This window comes from Passer domesticus, chromosome Z, assembly GCF_036417665.1.
Source record: "Passer domesticus isolate bPasDom1 chromosome Z, bPasDom1.hap1, whole genome shotgun sequence".
Taxonomy (NCBI): Eukaryota; Metazoa; Chordata; class Aves; order Passeriformes; family Passeridae; genus Passer; species Passer domesticus.
The window spans coordinates 22,686,033-22,707,048 of NC_087512.1; the positions used below are offsets into that span (position 1 = coordinate 22,686,033).

Below are 21,016 nucleotides of genomic sequence, written 5' to 3' on the forward strand. Positions count from 1 at the left end.
ATGAACATTCCTCCACATTTATTTATTTAGTTAGTTTTTTAAGTTCCACAAAGCAAAGGTATCTAGCCAGAATTTTTCTGAACTCACATCAGAGTACTTTTGTGTCGGATGGTGCATTGCTACTTCTGATCTCTTAACAGTTTTAGGTTAAAAGCATCTGCTTTTTTACTGACCTGAAACTTTCAGTGAGTTGACCACCGCAGTTGGCTTTGACACATGCAGCTGGGTATTTGTAACTCTGGTTTTTATTCAGACTTTCTAGTACATTCGTGTGAAACCAGATGTGTCACTGTAAAATGCACTTTTGTCCTGTGGAGGCAGATGGGAATATGGACTTTGACATTTTTTACCATACCTTACCTTTTAGTATTCTTGCAGTCTCTCCCTTGTTGTGATAAATTGTGATTTAAATTGTTCTGGCTCCACTGGTGTCGTGGTCATCATGGTTGCTTACCTCTTCTATACCCTACCACAATGGACTGATGATTTTTAGCATCAGCTCTGTTGTCACCTCAGTAATGCTAGAAAGTACTGTTTGGGGTTTTAAAAAAATTTTATCACAGTATGCCCAATTGTGGTGCATATGTCTCTATCCAATTCTATCAGATTTTTAATAAAGTAATAGTACAGTAAGGTCCTTGCATCTATTAAGAATTTCCGTTTGTGGTGTTGTGGAGATTAAGAAACTAGGTAAGTGCTCAAGTTGACACAATGTCACTTGAGTAAAAGATATAATAATCACCAGGAGGTTGGTTAACTGCTGCTCTTTCGTGGATGCATTTAACCTCTGGATCATTGCAGAATAACTGCAATTATGTGGTACAGTGGAAGATACTCAGTTTTTGGTCAGTTAAATTCAGAAATTATGGTTGCCTTTGTAAGCATGGAATAATTTCATAGTAATAATATACACTTGGCTGATCACAGATTCCTTTTGCTATCTGTTGGGTTGTCTATTTGAGACAGGATGAAGGTGGTAAGAAAAAAAGTTGAATTATGAGATTGCCTGCTGTAAATGAGGGAGAAAAAAAATCAAGCTAGCCAAGGACTAGCCTACCGTGAAGTTGGATCTCAGTGTATTTCATTATTCTCATAAAAAATTTTCTTTCCAGTAAGAGCATATCCTGAACAAATATTCCTAGCATGAAGTTGCTTTTCCAAAAAGTTGTAACTGTGAATAAATCTTTTGGGTATGCTTGTTATATGTCCTCTACCTATTAAATATGGGATTGCAACTAGTGATCATTAGGAGAACGTTCCCTTTTATTCCAGACTTCCTTACTTTGCTGATTTGTAATGGAACTTCTGTCCATAGGGAGTCAGCACAAGACTTCAGCAAGGTAAACTATCTTCTGAATTAATTTGAATGTTGAAAGGCTTAACTATTGCTCTCTAATGAAGGAGAGTATTTTTCGTGAAGCAGCTGGACCATGTGTAGTGGGAAGTATTGAAGAAACAGCCAAAACACATTAAGAAAAATTGTGGGTCCTTAAGAGAAAGTACATTAATATATTATCTCATTGAGAAAACACTGCATTATTGCAAGTGTTGAGACTAAATGCTTCTGAAAAGGAAAATGGGACATCAAAATAAAGGAGACTAGATGTATCATTGTTCAGAGTGATCGCAAAACAAGAACTTAAACCTTGTCAAAGTTTGATAATTTTGGTTGGAGTGGAGCTTGCCTACTACTGATTTCACTTAAGAATCAAACTTCTAAATGTATAACAGGGATTATTCTGAATGTAATTGCTATTACTGTTTTGCCATGAGTTTTTTTTTTAAAGAATTTGGTTCCATTTACAGCATGTGAAATATTCCACTGAGCTGATTGTTAGAAAAGCCTCAACTCAGAGGGGTTTTTATTTGTTCTCTGAAAACATAGCTATATGTGTGACACTTCGATTAAGAATGGCATCGCTTCTGTATGTTTGATGTTAGGCTTTCTTTGGGAAGATACTGAGAGACAAATAGTTCAGCAACTTTTGAAAAAAAGGCAGAGCATTATATGTGTATTTCAGTTCTTGTTGAAAGGAGACCCATGAGAGATTCAGACTGTGCTCACAATGTGCTTGTCTTTTCAGAAAGAAATTTCTTTTATGTTGTTGTGTAATTATGGAAGATGTAGAGAATTGGAGAGCTGACTGCCTTTTTTAAAATTGATGATCTAGCTATGCCTTTTGATGGAGTAATAGACACTGTCAGTATTTGATGGAAAAGGTAAACTGGATGAAACTGGCATGTCCTGTTGTGAGCTGTCTTCATGTATATGTTCTGTCACTGAAAGAGGAATTGATTAACTTCTTTAAGTCACTTATTTGAAAAATTGCTTTTCGTCTGCAACAGTTATTTTTCTTGTAGTATTTTCATGAGGGACTGATTACATAAGGTAGCAAATCAGCCCCTCCGAACGAGCGGTGAACCCAGAAACAGGTCGGTGCAAGTAGGATTTTGTCCGGCAGGTGGCGAGAAGACCTGGTGTGTGCCTGCGCTCTCCATGGAATGTGCCCGCTCCTGGTGCCTGCCTGTGTACTGGGGACTGTTGGCAAGGTACACCTGCTTCCATGGGATAAAGTACTTGATTTTCAAGAACCTTAAAATATAAGTAACAGAATCAGCAATGTTTTCTTTTATTAAGAAACAGCAGCAGTCAACCCTACTTCCTTAATTGTAATAAATTGTTGCACATGTCTGCTGTGGTTTGCAACTTGTTTATCAGCTCTAGAAGAAGAGAATTATAATTTTGCTAACTGAGGAATATTGAATTTTCCCTGATTGTGATCTGTGTCCTTAGTAATACACAGAGAAAATAATAAACTGTCTCTTAATGCATTGCTGGACCTGGTAGTTGGAATGCATGTTGGACACTCAGGAAGCCAGCCTGGCTTACCTGAATGTGTGTTTGTGTAATGTGGTAGAGCAGAACACAAATTAAACGGTGCTCTGTCAATCCATGCAGTGATTATTGCCCAAAAGTCCTTATTTCTGAAGCAGAGAAGAGATGCAAATGGAGTAATGCACTTTGTGTGTGTGGGTAGGGTTGTAATACTGAAGGAGGATAGAGGAAAAAACTGGTGAGAACTCATGGTTTTATTGTTAGGCTAGCAGTTCCTCCCCAGTGCTGTAGCTGGGGACTCAGAGGTGCCTTGAAGACATTTGGCTAGTGGAGCATGTCTGTTTTCTTCTGGGAAGTAGTGGGTTAACATGTTGCACCCTGAAAGGGAACTGCTGGTTTCACATGGAGCATTTATTCTGTACATTTTATAGACCCTCAGAAGGGACATTAGGCAAATGTATACAGGAGCATAAATGGCTATATAGATGAAATTGTGTAACCTTTCCACTTCAAATAGTAAAAATACTTGCAGTGTCTAAAATTGTATATTAATTACTGGGCCTTGTTAGTAGTTGATTATGATGTTGGGAATGTAACTTGATTCTGTTAAATTCATAAGTTTCTCAGAATTTCAATGTATGTTAATAATTATTAATACAATTGCTTTATCAGTCTCAAATTTAGACATGGCAACTTTAACCCCTAACACTCTAAAGTGTGAGAATTGCTTTCTCAATTTCTTAAAGTAATGTGCAACTGCATATGATGTCATTGCATCACTTCTATGGGTAAATAAACCCTTGGAAAATAAATAATGAGAACTGAGTGGTGGATTTTCATTACTCCATTCAAGTAGTTTGCGATAAATCTGACCTATATTACTGCACTGAGTATCTTGAATACACTTTCTCCTTTGTATGAGAAAATTACTGAAAAATATATTGTAGAGCTACCGTTCTGTTTCCTAGTCTAGATGTACAGACTGAATAGGTATCTGCAGCTTCGGGCGGATTTCAGCGTTGCTTATCTCAGTGACAGCGTTAAGTGTTGGTCTGTCAATTTTTGCTGCTAATTTTGATGAAATGTCTCACTTCTGGTGCTGTAGCCAATTTTAGTGACAGTTCACAGATAACAAAACTTCTAGAACATGAAGGAACAAGAGGCAGATGGATAGAATTGTTTCCATAACCCTTTTCTCCTCAGATAACATTAAAACCATTGCATTAAAGAAAACTCTTGTATTGTGTAAAAGTACAGAGTGATACTGTAAAGTTTTGACTTATCTAAGATGGCTAGATGTTGATCTGTATAAAATTCTTTAAAATCTTCATTATGTTTCATTTCCCTTTTGTTTCAGTTCTGTCAGATTGATTAAAAAATATATATATGCTCATCTCCCATCTCCCAGCACCACACATGGATTTTGCTTTCGTGCTTCTGTGAGATCTTGTGATGATGATCTGGTATCCATTAAAATTCTAATTAAATCCCTTTTCCCCAAAGCATTGTGGAGTGACAGTATGGATGATTTGGTGTGGATATATATGTACGGGACAGTTGAAAACTTCTGAGTGATGTTTTTAGAGACTTTTTTGTGTGTATGTAATAGAAAAAAAATGTGTCTGCATGGGGTGTTTAAAATTCAGTGTAAAATACTCAGTGTAAAATTCCTTTAGGAACTGAAACTGTTTTCAGAATACTACAGAACAGGAATGTTATCTAGATTATTTCTTAATCATATGCAGAGTATGATTGTTTTGGTGTGGAACACAAAGGTGGCTCAATTTCTTTTATGACCATTCAGAAAAAAACCCTTGAGCTCCTTTGTGGAACCGTAATGTTGTTTTGCCTTGAAAATTTATTCTTTAACTGCTACAGAAGCACAGAATAGTGTGGCTGGGAAGGGACACACAGGGATAATTGAGTCCAACTCCTGGTCTTGTGCAGGACACCCCAAGAGCCACACCATGTGCCTGAGTGCATTGTCCAAACACTTCTTGAGTTCTGTCAGGCTGGTGCTGTGACCACTTCCCTGGGGAGATTGTTTTAGTACCCAGCCACCCTCTGGGTGAAGAACCTTTTTCTAATATCCAACCTCTAAACCCTCCCAGGCAGTTTCATGCCTTTTCCTCAAGTCCTGTCACTGGTCTTGAGACTGAAGAGATTGGTACTTGTCCCTCTGCTTCCTCTTGTGAGGATGTCGTAGACTCTGTCCTCAGTCTCCTCCAGGCTGAACAGACCAAGTGACCTCAGCTGCTCTGGCTTTCCCTCCAGATTCTCCACCATTTTTCTTGCCCTCCTTTGGACAATCTCTAAGGGCTTTCTGTTTTTTTACACTGTGGCACCCAGAACTGCCCCAGCACTCGAGGTGAGGCTGCCCCAGTGCAGAGCAGAGCAGGGCAATCCTCTCCCTTGCCCGGCTGGCCATGCTGTCCCTGGTGCCCCCATGACACGGGTGGCCCTCCTGGCTGCCAGGGCACTGCTGGCTCATGTTCAACTTGCCATGGACCAGGGCCCCCAGGTCCATTACTGTGGGGCTGCTCTCCATTCAAAACCACAAAAGCAGTGTTTGCAGGAGTTTGTTTCAAACCCATTGTAACTACAACATCCAGGGGAACATGCTATGGTATACTCCAAGAGTTCTCTCGTCTCTAATGTGCTTGGAAAAAGGCTGCATAAGAATTAATGTTAATCACTTCCAGGTATCTGTAGTTGTAGTTTGTCCACTTAAGTTGACTTCTGAAAGTAAGGCAGTTAAAATACTTAAATTTTTCTAGTAAGTTAGCTGAATAGCTTATCAGTGGACAAAAATACCATGAAAAGCTCCCTTTTTACCTGTGCTGGAAAAAGGTTCCTGTTATTTTGGGTAGCAGGTTATCAGAATATAAGGCAATTATTTCATTGCTTGTTATCTATTCTAAGCATATGAATTCTCACATTTAGGAAGAAAATAATTATTTTTAAAACTCAGTGATGGTGACTGGATGCTGTAGAGTATTTAAGGTATAGAAAGTAGCCCTGACAGAGATAGATTTAGGGGCAGAGTACAAATGAGTTTTTTCATGGTGCATAATTAATATGATTTATCATATACTACCACCATGTGTAGTATGAGAGTGGCAGCCACACATGGGATATGTGTATGCATAAAATTAAATTTAAATTAAATCTGCATTGTAAAACTCTAGTTACATATTCATGTATAGTTTTGCATGCTTAGGTTTTATCTGGTTGATTGGCTGATTTCAGTAATTACAGCGATTTCTAAATTTTCTTGTTTTGTCAATCAGTATTATTTTTAAAATGAAGCTGTATGATTAATGCAAAAAAAAGTGGCAGTTGAATGAAGATAAAAACTTACTAGGTTTATGTAATTGTCCTGAAAACTATCTTCTACCATGTTTCTTTGCAGCCTTAAATAAACATGGGTTTAGGAGTATGTGTCTAAATGAATTCTGAAACATCCTTCACATTTAATCAGGTCAAATGCTTCATTTATAGGGGAAAAAAATTTTTGACAAAATTGGAGGTTGATTACTGCTGTCCTAAAATAATTTTGCCTTCCCTGATGGAAGGAAGGAAAAAAAAAAGTTTTTTCATTCACTGTATGGATTTTATTTTGTGGTACATGTACAAGTGAATTGTGCCTTTCTGCTACAAGTGATGTGAAAGAATATGTGAGGTATTTTGCTGTATTTTGTATATATAAGGATAATTATATTAAAATGTTTCAAAGAGCATGGATTTTTCTTCTAAAACACAAATTCCTATATACCACAATTTTTCCTGCCATGATGTTGATGGTGAATATAGCTGAAGTAACAATCTGAAAATAATGAAAGCCTCCAGAAAAAAAACTATGCTATATGCATTCTTAAACATGAAAATGCACTTTTGGCTATAACTAAAGAGATTCATAAATTACGAGAAAATTCAGTGGATGCTTTCCTTCTTATGTGCAAACATCTGCCTTTCAGTTCCTTCCAATACACCTTTATAAAATGCAGTTCAAGCCTAGGAAAATGCTGCTTCTAGAGTTGATAGTGAATGCACTTCTTACTGAAAATAGTTTTATACTCTTCTATTTGGGATTTATGTCATCTTCCACTGGAAGGCAGTCTTCTCTTTGTTTCATTCTTCTGCCTTCCAGTATTACTTAGGTAGCTGTACCAGTGACCTTCAGCATATTGCAAAACGCGTTACACTTGCACTCTGTAGTTGGATGGTTTCTTCATGCATGTACGTCTGTGCTCTTTGTCTGCCTATAATCCTTTCTGTAAATTGTTCTGCCATGAAATTACAGCTTCTGTGACATTGAGGTGTCTTGTTTGGTTGTGGAGTTTTTGCATCTGTGCCTGTCAGTGACACATTACTTAGTGGTACAACTTTCTTACGCTGTTGTTCCAGTACTGACCTCTGAGCTAGATGGCATGGGTTACTTTTAATTCATACATACTCACTTAAATACACAGTTAGGCTGAAATGATGGTTGGACTTAAACTAACTGCACTTCAGTATTACTTACCTTTAAAGTAACTGATAAATTGAGCATTGGGAGATTTTGTATTTCAGTAATTAAAGTAAAACTTGTGCAATATGTGTCAAGATTGGGTGTAAAAATGCAAACAACATTGCAGCTGAAACTTGCAGTGTGTCATGAGAGACAAACGGTAAGATTTTGCCTCTCATTCTTGAAACTTGACAGTCTTTGGTTAATTAATTTTTGCCACCCTTACTGGAAGCATGCAACAGCATTTAGATTGTCATTCATTTACCTGTGTTGTTTTTAGAAACAGAAACACAGAGGAGATCCTGTGTGAGAACAATATGGATGCAAATGATTGGGACAAAGTTTTAAAGTGTTACAAGAAGAAGGAAGATGACATTTTGAAATGGAAAAGGGAAAATAGGAATATTGGGTGGAATCCATAGGAGATAATAATCCATAGGAGTTACATCAAATAATGTTAGGAAATAGCATTTTTTCCCTTTGTTTCAAGCAAGTGAGAGGATCTAGTCCCTTTTCAGTTTGATACTGTAAAGCAAAAACGTTTTCACTAGGGTCAGCATGCTGCTTAAAGAGATACTACTCCTCAAAAATGAATTCCAGGGGGCTGAGTAGCATTTGTTACAGAGGAAGGCAGGATGGTCACATATTCCCTTCTGGCCTACAGCTCTGTAAATCTATCGGTGTGTTTGATTTTCCTTGTCTCCCTCTTGTGGAACTGGAGTTTTGGTCAGTATGAGTGTCTCCTTTCTTAACTAAAGTACTGCCCTAATGCTGTGACTGAAGTCTGTGATGGCTGAGTTTTAAGCCATTGACTGAATGTGATGGATGCATTTGGAGCTGGAGACATGGAGGGGCAGGGAAGAGGAAACGTGTTCAGTTAATGTCACCACGTAACTTAGATAAAAATTGACTGCTTTTTAGAATAATACAGTTGGAAGTATCAGAGAAATGTAGCTTAATAGCAGAAATTATGTATTTTTTAATTGCAATGAGTGTAAAACAATAACTTTAATGCATTTCAGTCATATGAAGAAGAGTTGAGGGTTGGGGGGCAGGGAATACAGCAGCCTTTTATTTATCTGTTTTTCAGATAAGCTGTTATTGCTCAGTATTATCCTTTCAGCAGTTCTTCATTTTTTTTGTTCTAAATGCTTTTGCTCCTGGCAGGTTTTACTGCTATGGAATGTACATGGACTTCTTCTCAAAATGATGCAATATGACAGGAAATCAATATTTCTTTTTCATACTAGATTTAAGGGTGTGATTGTCATAGTCTCATCTTAGACTGTTAATGGGTGTATAGCTAATAGTATGGTGACAGCCTTTGGTGGGGGGGGAAATCAGTGCTCTGTTTAACCAGCGGCTTGGCAGATATTAAAACTCCCACTGCCGTTTTGCTCATTAAAATCTGTGCTTTCAGACGTAACCTTTAAGGATCTAGCACCTAGTTTTTGACGGAGACTAGTTTTCCTTGCACCAGTCGGGTCAGCTGAGCTGATGAGGGGCCCTCGGGCGACGAGCCCAAGGTCACAGCCGGACCGTGGCCGCTGCCTGCACCCCTGAGACAATCCGTCCTCTCCCCGCGGGTTCTCCGCAGCCTCACTTGGGAATCCGGTGGGGCGCGGCTTCTTACGGCGCCGTTGTAGCACTGCTGCGGTTCCATCCCGGGGAGAAGCAAGGCTCGTTGTCGCGGCCCTGCCGCCCCGGCTGCCCCGATGGCCGCGGCGCGGGCGCGGCGCGAGCGGCCCCGGACTGCGCCCCGAAGTTGCCGGGGCGCGCACCTCGCGCGGTCACGTGCGGCGGCGGCGCCAATCGGCGCGGGCGTGATGTCAGCGCTCGGCAGCTGCGGGGATGCGGAGCGGGGTCCGGGCGGTCCGGCATGGCCAGGCGGCGCCGCGCGGCGTGAGGGCGGCGCAGCGCCGGCATGGACGAGCCGGGCATCCTGCGGAGGCGCGGGCTGCAGGTAAGGGCGGGGGCCGGGGCGCGCTCCCCGCAGCTGGAAGTTGCCCTGCTCACCTGCGGCGGGGCGCGGTGCCGGCGGGCGCGGCGGCGGGGAGACACCTGTGGGCGGGCGGGGCGCGGCGGCGGCGGCCGGGCTGCCCGGCGCGGGGCTCGTCCGCGGAGCCGGCGGTGCAGCCCGTGCCCGGGCGCTTCCCGGGAGCCGGGAGCGGCGGCGGCGGTGGTGTGGTTCTCCGCGCCGGGCAGCGGGCGGGCATTAATCGCCGCGGGGGTGAAAGTTTGGCGGGGCTCGGCGCTCCGGGCGGCCGCGCCGCACTTTGTTGAACAGCGGAGCGGGCGCGTCTGCCTTTCCCGGGCGGCTTTGGGCTGGCTTTTCCGCCAGCGTCCCTAAACTCTAGAAAACCCCGTGTCCCAAAGACAGTGAGAGTTATCACGCAGTGTTGGTACCGTTTGTTGTTTGAACCCAAGACTCGACCCGTATACCCTTCCAGGATAATGCATAAACTGCTCAAATAATTAAAATGTGCATACTTATATACATATATCTGTTGACGGAAAGTGTATTAATAAAGAATATGTGACTACAGCCGAAGAGACGGTGTAGTTACTTTTTGAATATTTCACCAAAATGGAGCACCACCTCAAACTACATCATTACGGCCCATTGTTCAGAAAGCCCCTTTGCTCAAGTAGCTCTCAGCGATGAATGTACTTCCTTTCTTTTGTTTTCCTCCACATCTGCAATTTCAGTGGGAGGAGGGTGAAAAGGAAAGTCTCCATATATTTGGGATCGTTACTCTTAAGTAATATAAACCCCCATAAAGCGTTTAACATGCGCTGAACTTGCGCAGTTCTGAACTTTTTAGTAAGACACCCTTTTTGATCAGTGCTTTCGGTTTAGTGCTGATCCAGTGTGACAGTTTCTGTTAGATAGAGGTGTACAAGTAGAATCTCTAGCACATGTTGTTATGTAGCATATGGAACTCCTGAAATTCTCTTGGACTCTTTAAACAATCCATTAACTTTTTAACTTTTTGTAGGATAACACTTGTCTGTGGGAAGTGAGAAACTTCCATAGAAAAGTAACTTTAGTCAGTCCTTATATCTTAAATATTTTCTATCAATTGATAGCCAGCTAGGAGGGAGAACCTCTGCTGCAGGTTGAGACTGCAGATGACAGCTTTTAGAGGATGTAAAAGTTTCAAGAGGTGTATCTTCGTAGTGAAACCGGATTTCCTTCTCTTAAACCTGCTCTAATCCATTTAGTAGTGCAAACCAGATTTCTTCCTTTTGAATTGAACATCAATCTGGTCTGATTAAGTTATAACTTAAACCTTTGTGTGAAAGAAATGAGTTGAGTTCTGCAGGTGTTATTTTTATTTTCCGTAACTTTAACAAAACAATTTTGAATGAATACCAGAAAAATTTACTGAACTATTTACAGTCACCTAAGAGTATTGAAAGTTATACAGTGAATAATCCAAGTAGCAGAGGGGCCTAGTCACACTTGCAGTGCATGCAGTTTTTTAAGTTGTGTGCTTTATGACTGTCCTTAGCATCTGGTTCTAGAATGGAGAAAATCAGCCAGTGGTCAGGAGTGTTGCAAGTGTATACTGTCATTTAGAAAAAGATTGGAGGGGTAGAAATGCTGTTTACACTTAAGTTGTATTCATTAGACCATTAAAGTGAATCTATCTTTACATTGTCCTTTCTCTCCCCTTGTGTTCTTATGTTGCTTTGTTTCTGTCTTTGTCTGTTGTCCATGCAATTATTCCAGAGACTGGTATGATGATCTTGTGAGCGGGAAAGCAGGTTATATGACAAGGGGTGTAGCTGCTGTTTTAAGTTTTGTTAATAAATATTAAGTGTCTGAGTTGTTTACTTTGCTGACCTTTTGATTTTATAGTACATTCCAAAATAGTGACTTGGTTATTTTATAGTCATAGTATATGTTTTTACCATAAAAAAATCCCCAACCCTAAATGGCTCTCCACTCTTTGTTTTCTGTGAGAGTAATCCATCTATTTTGCTCCTTCTTCTTTCTCATATATTATCGATACTCTCTTGTAAAGACTATTGAGAGTATTCTGAAAGAAATAAACAAAAAAACCCCAAGAAAATAAAAAAACCAAAACCAAAAACCTAAAAAACTTCCAAATGAAAAAAACACCAAACCCAAACAAACAAAACCCCCCACAACAAAACATCCACCTCCCACTCCAAATAGCAAAACAACGACCCCCAAAAATCAACGGGGGAAAAGAAAAGGACATTTTCTGAGTTAAGACTGTTCTGTGATCTTTACAGAACCTGTGATCTTCAATACAAGGCCAGATAACTTCATGTAACTTTGTCAGTTCTCTTGGTTAGAAGTAGAAATGTTAAAAGCAGGTAAATCTGTTTAAAAGCTGTGTGCTTTCATAGGTAAAGGTGCATTTAAATGAAACTGATGAGACAATGATAAATAGCATACGAGTAAATTAATAGTGAGGTTGGTATAACTGTTGGTTTGTTTTTTTTTTTGTTCTTTGTACACAGTTTGCTTCAAAGCTTGATTTACAGGACACACAAACCATTTCCTTTTAGATAGGAACCTGATGTAGCTGTGTTTAATGCCTTTAAACACATCGTGCTGTGTTTAAAAAAAAGGCAGGAAGTAGCTTGAATTGAATCTCAAAATACAAGCCTTAAGTAAATATGTAGACTTGGATAGATCTTGTTTCACCTTGATATGTAAAATATTTTCTGTTGAGGCTTCTGAGAGAAACGGAGCCTTTAATTGGTTGCAACCTGAATACACATATCTTCTTAATCTTACTACAACCTCTTTCTTATGTCTAGTTGTGTGTTTGTGTTCACAGAAGGTTAAAGGCATCTGAATTGGTAGTATATGCTCCTTTTCAATGAGCAGATTCTGAAGGTTTAATTGAAAAGAACACTTCTGGTAAGAAACATCAGGATAAAATTGATAATTTCTTTCAACTTCCAAGTTTTTCAAGTGCAGTTTAGTATGGATTGAAATAACAATTTCTTGCAAATAAATTTGAAAAAGGTGAAAGCAGCTAATTACTTCTTGAACAGTATTAATTACATTCTTAATTGCAGTCTGCTAACAGCCTATGTTTGTAGTTGTTTGACTAAGCAGTAGACTTCGTATTGCCTTAAACTAATGACTCTGAACCCAGATGATGGATGGTAAAAGTAGCACGTATTTGTAAGGATATGGGAATCTGGGAGAAACCTTACTGCCAGAAGCAGCCAGCTTCACTCATGCTTCCAGTGGCGATTAAGCTTTCACTTTGTCAGACAGATGCTTTGGGCCTTCACTTTTCGTTTTGCTAATTTCAGTTTGCCTTTAAGTGGCTTGTAAACAGTGTCTTGTAAATCTTCGGGTAATTACATGAGCTTTTTTAATTAGACTTGCAGAGAAATTGACCAACAGCAGAGAAAACATCTGTACATGAAACCTCTCAAATGTCAAAGAAAATGCTGTGTTATTTATTTTCTTCTCTCTAGGTATATACGCACTTTTTTTTTTTTTCGATGCTGGAAAATTTTCATAGGGAATCTAATCCTTCTTTAAATTCGGGGTGACTGCACTGCATTGTTTACAGTGATATGATTATAGTCAACTTGGAAAATTCCATTTGGAAATCTAATACATGCATTGATTTGCGGGAGAATGGGTATGAGGTAAAAATAATTTAATCACAAAATTCAGACTTACTGTTGTAGAAATGGAAGTAGGCAATGTAAAGGAAAATGTGGTGTAAATGGAAAGTTGCTATTTTTGTAGATTTGAGAAAATCAATTTATACCAATTCCATATGTTTCTAGAAAAGATGGCAAGGGGCACAGTCATTATGTAGCCTTGACTATTCCTTTCTTCTATCCTCAGTACAGGAAAACAGTTATTTTTGTAGATAGATGTTTTGAAATGTGGTACATAAATTGTTGAGACCTTTGCAGACTTTTCTAAGTGCTTGCTTATTGGCTCAACTGGAAATGCATTTACTGAGAAATCAGAAAGAAAGGAAAGAACTTCATGAGAAAAAATGGCCTTATTCACAGCTCCTAAGCAGGTGAGATTTCTTTGGAGTAGAAGGTTTAATGAAAAGAGTTCTTTCTGAAATACTGAAAATTGATGTGTGAAGTGAAAGGGTTGTCTTGGAACCTTCACTCTACAGGAGAGGAAAGGAAAGAGGTAGACTGTAACTGTCTTTTTTTAAAATGCAGTTTGTGTTTGGGAATGTGTTTGTTGGGTGGTCTGCTGAGGAAAAAATGATAAAAGTTGAAGATTATTAGTTTGGAATTTGGCCTTGTGTCTCTTGCAAAGTGAAGAAGAAAGGGTGTAAAAGTCAGCCTTACAGATGAGGTTCTGGAAGGGCTCTTAATTTTCAGTTGTTTGAATACTGTGTATGTCAAGTGTTCTTCTCTAGGCAAGAGATCTTATCCATTGCTTCTGCTGTGTTTCTGTATTAGTGGAAATGGTTCTACAGTATCAAAGAGCAGTTGTGTAATTGTGAATCAGGTCTGATGTATCTCTCAGTGTGTATGGAAGAAAAAGTTTGTGGAGGGTGTGGAACCAGAGAAGGATTTAAAAAAAACCTAAAAAACAAACAACAGAAAAAAATGGCAATTTGCAGTGGATTCAGACTAATCAGTTAAGAAGCAGACAGATATAACGCTTCTGGTGTTGTATGGGAATAGCTGTGTGTCTGTGCTCTGCTTAGTAGTAGTGCCCAGACCTGCCTGAAAGGGGCCACACTTGCAAACTAAAGTTCTCTATATTTACTAAAACCTCAAACATTTTGGAGTAATTGAGCTACTCAAAACTATTTAAATTGTGACACTTGCTCTTTCATTTTATGAATGCATTGCATGAGCAACATACACAGATGTAAAATGTGAAAAAAAAAACCCTAAATTTTGTATAACCTTGGTAATTTTTTTTTTCTGGATAGAGCCATATTTATTTTTGAGTCATTCTATACACTATTATAGAAAACAGGGCATCTTAGGTACTAAATAGATACCTAAAGTTAGAATCCATGGTTTCTTAGCTTAAATAGTGATAGGCAGTGATATCTGCTGTTAGAAAGCAAAAGACCAGCCTTCTGAGAGAAGAGATGCTGAGATAAAGAACATATTTCCTCTCCTTAGCTGTCACTTCTGCAGGCCTAATAGAGTGTACAATCTCTTGATCAGTTTATTCACCTCTGCTTTCCAGACATACATGCATTGTTACATGTTTGTCAGGTCCTCTAAAACACTTTGCTATTATTTGAGCTGTGAAAGCTTTTCTGGAAGGTTTAATCTTTCAGATTACATCCCCCACCCCCAGTCTTTGCTTTTCTGTGTATTGTGCTCACTTTATTTCAGACTCCAATATCAAAAAAAGAAAAGAGAGAACCATGCTGCATTTGGAGCTAAAATATTTGGTGTGGGGCCAAACTTGGTGCCTGTAGCCCATATCACACTTCTTCCTAATGCCTTCTGATAATAGTAGCAACATTTCTTGATTAAGTCTGCAATATGTCACAAAGCTGACTGACTGTTTTGTATTAGGTTTAGAAGGCGGAACATAAAGTTAACATTTCTTTGTGTCATATCCTTTGGTGAGCTCAGTGGTAGAGTCTGTAATGATTTGAACTGATCTCAGTTGTATTCTAAGGGTCATAAAATCAAGCAGCTTTGGTATCCTCTGTGTACTTGTTAGCTCCTATTTCTGAGTCGCTTGGCTTATCTCCAAAATCTACTTGTGTAGGTTTTTTTACATTTATTTTTTTCATGGCCTGTTTTGTTGGTAACAGTAGGAATAATAGCTGCATGAAGGACAGTAGCTTATTGAAACAGGATTTTGTTTTATAAAGTTCCATGAAATGTCCTTGGTTTGACAAATGGTTTTACTTATTTTGCCACAACTAATGAAACTAGTAATTGTCTGTATTTTCTTTTCATTTTTTTTTGATGCATCCTCTGAATTTGATGCAGTTTTGATTGTGATGATGGTTCATGTGCCATATTTCACATAATGATTTTAGATTTGCTTTAACCAACTGATAAACTATATTTGTTTTAAAAGTCAAAAGTTTTAGATTTGTTAAATTAGCGGTTTTCTCAAAATTGCCCACAGGCTTTGAGATGCTATTAATTCCTTCTATTAGATTGAGGCAATACTTGCTTCAAATTGCTTGTAAAGTACCAGTTATTAATTTGAACATTAAAATTTCATAAAAATCCATAAGCTACTGCTGTGATTTCAAAGCAGAACACTCAATACCACAATTTCATAATTGTTTTTGATCTTATTGTCTTGGCTTTACTTTTTCCCCTATACATGTAGCACTAACTTCTTCAATGCTAATCATATTCTCTGTAGGATCCTTGCTTCATCCAGTGCAAATCAGAACATCATCTTCTGTCAGCAAGTCATGCTTTCTGTAATCTTATTTAATTACTTTGTCTCAGTTTGTAACTTGTGTTTCTCTTGGTATCCCTGTGCCCCTTCATTCAAGTACCCCTTGATTTTAAGTCTAAAGTTTAGTGCTTCTCAGTGGCATATAGCAGCTGGGATTAGAGACAAAAAGGATACTTGCACTCACTGTCTGTGCCCTTGGTAAAAAACAAGCTCTTCAGAGACTAGCAGCTAAATTCCAGGTTTTTACAGTGCATGTTTTATTTGGAGTACTTTGTCCTTTTTAAAAATCCTTTGTTTTGTGTATATATGCTTGGCTTAGTTTCATAAGGATGTTAAGTAACACTTCTATGACATCTGGTTATCCTTCCCAACCCAGACATTATTTCAAAGCAAAGAACATGTGCATTGAAAAATAATACAATATGGATGATTTTTTTAAGCTTTACTATCAGAAATAGGAGATCCAGTTTTAGCAGCACAATGTAAAAATTTCCATCCTTGTCTGGGTGCTGTAAAAAAAAATGTTGCAAGTGATCAAATCTGAAGAAAATGTTTTAGTAATCAAACTTACAATCTAATTAAACAAATAGATGGTCCGTGGTTAGAAGGTGGGCTTGTGGTAACTGGTAATTACTGTTTTGAATCAATACATGTTTTTCTGAATTTCACTTTCAGCTGTCTGGAACCTGGAAATAGTTCAGAATATCTGCCCTGTAGAATTGACTGAAGTACATTGATATGTTTTGTGGAGATAGTATCATGTCTTCTGATAGTATTTTAGTCCTAAAAAGCTACAGCTTGAAGTGTGCATGTTTCTGCATGTGTTTTGTGTATTTGAATGTTTTTGGTATTTTCTACAGATAAATCATGTTATATCAAATGCAGAAACATATCTGAAGCTGTTTTTCAGCTAATGTAGATTCCTCTCCTGTCCCTTAGTGTAACTTACTATGTGGAAAAGGAAAATGTAGTAAGTGTATGAAGTGTGTGCTTGCTTTCTGAGTTCTTTTGATGTGAAAAGAGTTTTTTAAGGTGCTTTACCACTTTGCTTTAAAAATGCTGCTAAATGAATACCATTTCAGTTGCTTTAAAAGCCTAGTGGTATGTACCCATGTTGTGCAGATACATTAGGGGAATTCAGCAGTCAGAATTTGTGTGCAGAAGAACCTGGAAGTATTCCCCAAACTCTTACATTTTATGAATACAACACTCATGAGCACAGCTGGAAAATTTAGGTTATGAGTGGAAAATTGATTTTAGGACTTCAGTGCCCCTTGGGAACCCAGCTTTTTAGTTTTAAATTACTTCATTTTTTTGAGATTTTAGTAGATGTCGAGAAGTTCAATAAGGAAGGAATAATATAAATGAAAAATTAGAGCAAATGTTTGTGATGAGAGTAAGAGCTACATTTCATGTTGCTCTGATTCTATATTCATGTGCTGGTCTCTTTCAGTTCTTCAAGACAGAGTAGTATATTTGTGTTTTAACATTGAAGAGTATCACAGTTTATTTGGTGTAAACAAAGTAGTGGTCAAGTATGGTGCATTATTAGACTGATAATGATAAATAGAAGGCTTTAACATTCAAGCATTAAGAGCATTTTCATATTTGTCACTTTCATCATGTATTTGCTACTGTCTGGAGGCAACAGTTCAAAATTGTTTTTAGGACAGTGTAGCCAAATTCTACAGTTTTTTTAGGTTGGTTGGCAGCAGAGAAGATTTGAGGTTGGGCATATCACATTTATGACTTGAGTAGGGGCTATTACTGCATTTATGTGCTTTGTTTTGTGGTTGTGATAAGAGATTTAATCCTTAACAAATGTATTTGTATGAGGTAACTGCAAAGACCTTACTGCATATGACTGTGATCTTCTGAAGAGACTAGCGCCTGCTAGACTGGAGCAGCATCTTGACTGACTGTTAAGTTGCTTCAGTGTAATTTCTCAAATAGTAGTTGTCTTTCTTGCTCTTAGGACTGTGCATTGCTTTACTGCTCATATTTCAGCACAGATTTTTGTCATGAGTTGTTGGAATTTGTTTTATGTTGCATGCAGTTTGCCTGACTGGTAATGGCAACTTTGTTTTTCTCCTTTTTATCTTCTGGCATTCTTTCTTACATTCTCCTTATGGTCACAGCAAAATGCTAGTCTTATCTGATTGAGGTTGCAGCTCAGGACTTGAATATTTTTGAGCATTTGTGATAAGACTTTGGAACTGATTTTGCTGTCTGATTTTTTTATGGTGTTCAGGGATTTTAGAGTAGAATAACAAGAGAACAACCACTTTTTTTTGTGCATGCATTTTGTTTTCTACATTTCTGTTCCTGTGTATTTATTTGTGTTTGCTTAGGGCTGATGTCTTTTAATGGTTTCTGCAGCACTTTATGCCTATTCCTTTATTTTGAGAGGAAGAACTGAAACTTCCAGTTAGTTTTCTAGCACTGCTGCAAAATGTAGTAGTGTATGCTTTTTGACTGCCTGTTTCACCTTAAAGACACCTTCAATTATTTCAATATAATTTCTTTCTGATGTGAAGTCTATCTGACAAATCAATACTAACCTCTTCTGATGCTGAATCCTGTAATGCTGGTTTGGCTTATAGGTTTGTGAAGTGTGTTTTCCTGTCCTCAGGCTCTCAGGAGATACATGGGGAGGATTCAGTCACTTTTAAATGGATGAGTTTCTGCAAAGGAGCTATTCTAGAAAAAAGGCACCCATTTTTCATGTGTATTCTCTCTAGTACCACTAAGGAAATGCAGTAATCAGTGAGGATCCTGTCAAAAATTAGTTCTTGCCCTTTTCTCCTTCAAAATGGCCCAATGTTCTTTGTTAAATGCTGTAATGATTGTCTGCATAGAGCTGGATGTGGTTCGGGAGAAGAGGGTAGGGCCATAACCGGGAGTGCTAATTGGGAGAGTGCATGGTGCACTGATGTGTTAGACTGCCAAGCAGTTTCAGCAAACATGTTAGTTACACATTTTTGTTACTAAGAATTTAACATTTGTTGCTGTGCTGTGAGAATGGGATACAGAAATTTACCTGAGATGATTCTTTAATTGCTGCAAGATGTATTCCTGGCCTTTGGTTTGTGTTGTGTTTGGGAGATGGCTTTCAAGGGTTTGCTTTCTTACTGTTCAGAATTGAAACAGCACATGTGTGCTGCTTTTTATTGACATGATATCTTGCCTTGGCTGTAAGGATTGTCAGTTGTGCCATAATGTGACATTGTTTGTCAAATAACTGACAAACAGTTATGACTGTTTTTAAAATTCCATAACTATGTACAAAATTTTTCTTACTTAACTAAGCTTTTTCTCTGCTGTGAGATGCCTCTGAAGCAGAAAGATCTTTCCTGAACAGCCTATAAAGATTGGCTCAGAGCCTAGTTAAGTATTACACTGACATTCAAATTTTGGGGCAGTGGACATCAGCAAGAAATGAACATCTTAGTAGCTAAAAGCCAAGCCCACTCACCCCTCCCCCCCCCCCCCCCCCCCCGGTAAATCCCAAAACATTTCACACTTGCTTGAATCTAAAGCTGAGAGGAAAGGACTGGGTGTTACAATTTATAACGTGGTCCGGCCCCCACACTTGGCATGCTTATTTGCCTACTGTCTGCTACTCTGTTTTACAAAAATGAGTAATTTGAATTCAGCATACTTTGAAGTCATGGAGACCGTGATTCTGGATTATACTGCATTGTTTGTTACCTCTTGTACCAACGCAAGGTTTTATTTTTGGATTATACTATATTATCAGAAGGGTAAGTTCCAAGCTTCTGAACACCTGTTGGTCTGTCTCTTCCTAAATCAATTCTCATAGTTTCATCATCAATCTGTTGCATTATTGGCATGTCGTCTTGAGTAATTCAGCTTTTCCACACTATATACCTTTAACTGTTGGCGAATTTTCAGTATCATGGCATTTTCAGTATCATGGCAGAGAGGCATCATCCCTCTCTGCACATCCCTGCTACCTCTATCTCTTATGAAGTATCAAATTGTTTTACTAAGTTGAATTAATCGTTATGAGAAAAAGGCCCCCAGTGCCTGTAAAGACTACTCTTTTCCCCTTCTTCTTGATTATGAAAAGCTGATTAACCAATCTGCACTGAAAATTTGAATAATTTACCTTTTGAGTCTCCCTAGATCTTTTGTTTTTTTCCTCTTTCCTAGTCTCATGTTATTGCTCATGTTATTTCCTAGTCTAATGTTACTGAAACAGGAATAGCATTTCATTCTCTCTTTGGTAAGTTGAAACACAGAGAAAATTTTTGTACAAGACTGCAAGGCTACTGGTGACCTTACAGGAGATAAGACATAACCTTATAACAGATAGATTGTAATAGAATAAAACAGAGATGTCAAAATTTTATCTACTAACACACTTCAAGGATTAAGTATGAAATGGTCGTAATATCTGGATGAGCCCAGTCTAATCACCAGTAGCTTTTACCAAGCAGATATGTGATAGAGATGGCCTTGGTGTTGTTCACAGATCTGTTCAGCAGGTAACCAGTGCCAGGAAGCTGTGCACAGGAAGAAATACTATGGTAATGCAGCATGCTGACTTTCTGAATGGTGTCATATAATTAATAAAAACATAATTGGGTAATATGGTAAATTAGTGTTGCAATGCTGCTGTTGAAGGTTTTAGTAGTGTGAAATGACTTGATTGTGTAGTCATCCCACAATATTTATTGCTTTCTTTGCTATATCCTGAAACTATTGAGTTATCAGATGTTGAATGACATTCTTTGTTGCTGGAATCTTGGCCCCTTTGAGGCAACAAAGAAAGAAATAGAAAAATCAGACTAAACACAGCACATTCTAACACATAATTTTTGTTCCTAATTTTCTTATTTGCTTTGTCCTTTCTTGTATTTTTGCTGTGCCCTCACAGCTGTATTTGCATAGCCCTCCTAAACATTTCAACATTGCAGTAGAAAGAAAGAAAACAGGAATCTTCAGAGCAGTTAAAAATATACAGTGTAGTGTTTGGATAATTGAATAGAACACCTGCGTCTAGTGTGAGACACTATACAATAGGAGGTAGATTGCCATGTAAAGAAAAGTAACAAAAATTTTAGATACAGTCTTAGCTATGACAGCAGGTCTTGGCTATAAGTTTTGCTGTGGCTATTGCTAAACTCTAATGCCAAGATGCTCAGTCATCTCTATAGGACACTTCTATGTATCTGTCACCTCTATAATATAAACACTTAAAGATGTGGCAGGGACTTGATGGGACTTGGGCGCAGATGTACCTTGAGATAGCCCAGGGCTAGTC

At 38.5% G+C, this 21,016-nt stretch overlaps 1 protein-coding gene across 7 annotated transcripts in view; it reads left to right on the plus strand.

Moving 5' to 3' along the window:
* Positions 1–21,016, plus strand: part of MAST4 (microtubule associated serine/threonine kinase family member 4) — a 277,502-nt gene that overhangs the window by 85,807 nt on the left and 170,679 nt on the right. For 2 of the 7 annotated variants that reach the window (XM_064405481.1, XM_064405484.1), the window contains exon 1: positions 9,256–9,309. The exons of 4 other annotated variants lie outside the window; for them this stretch is intronic. In XM_064405481.1, the coding sequence (XP_064261551.1) occupies positions 9,271–9,309 (39 nt within the window). In that variant the 5' untranslated portion in view covers positions 9,256–9,270. Of the gene's footprint in view, positions 1–9,204; positions 9,310–21,016 lie in introns of those variants that run through there. One more of the 7 variants, XM_064405489.1, reaches the window with a different exon arrangement.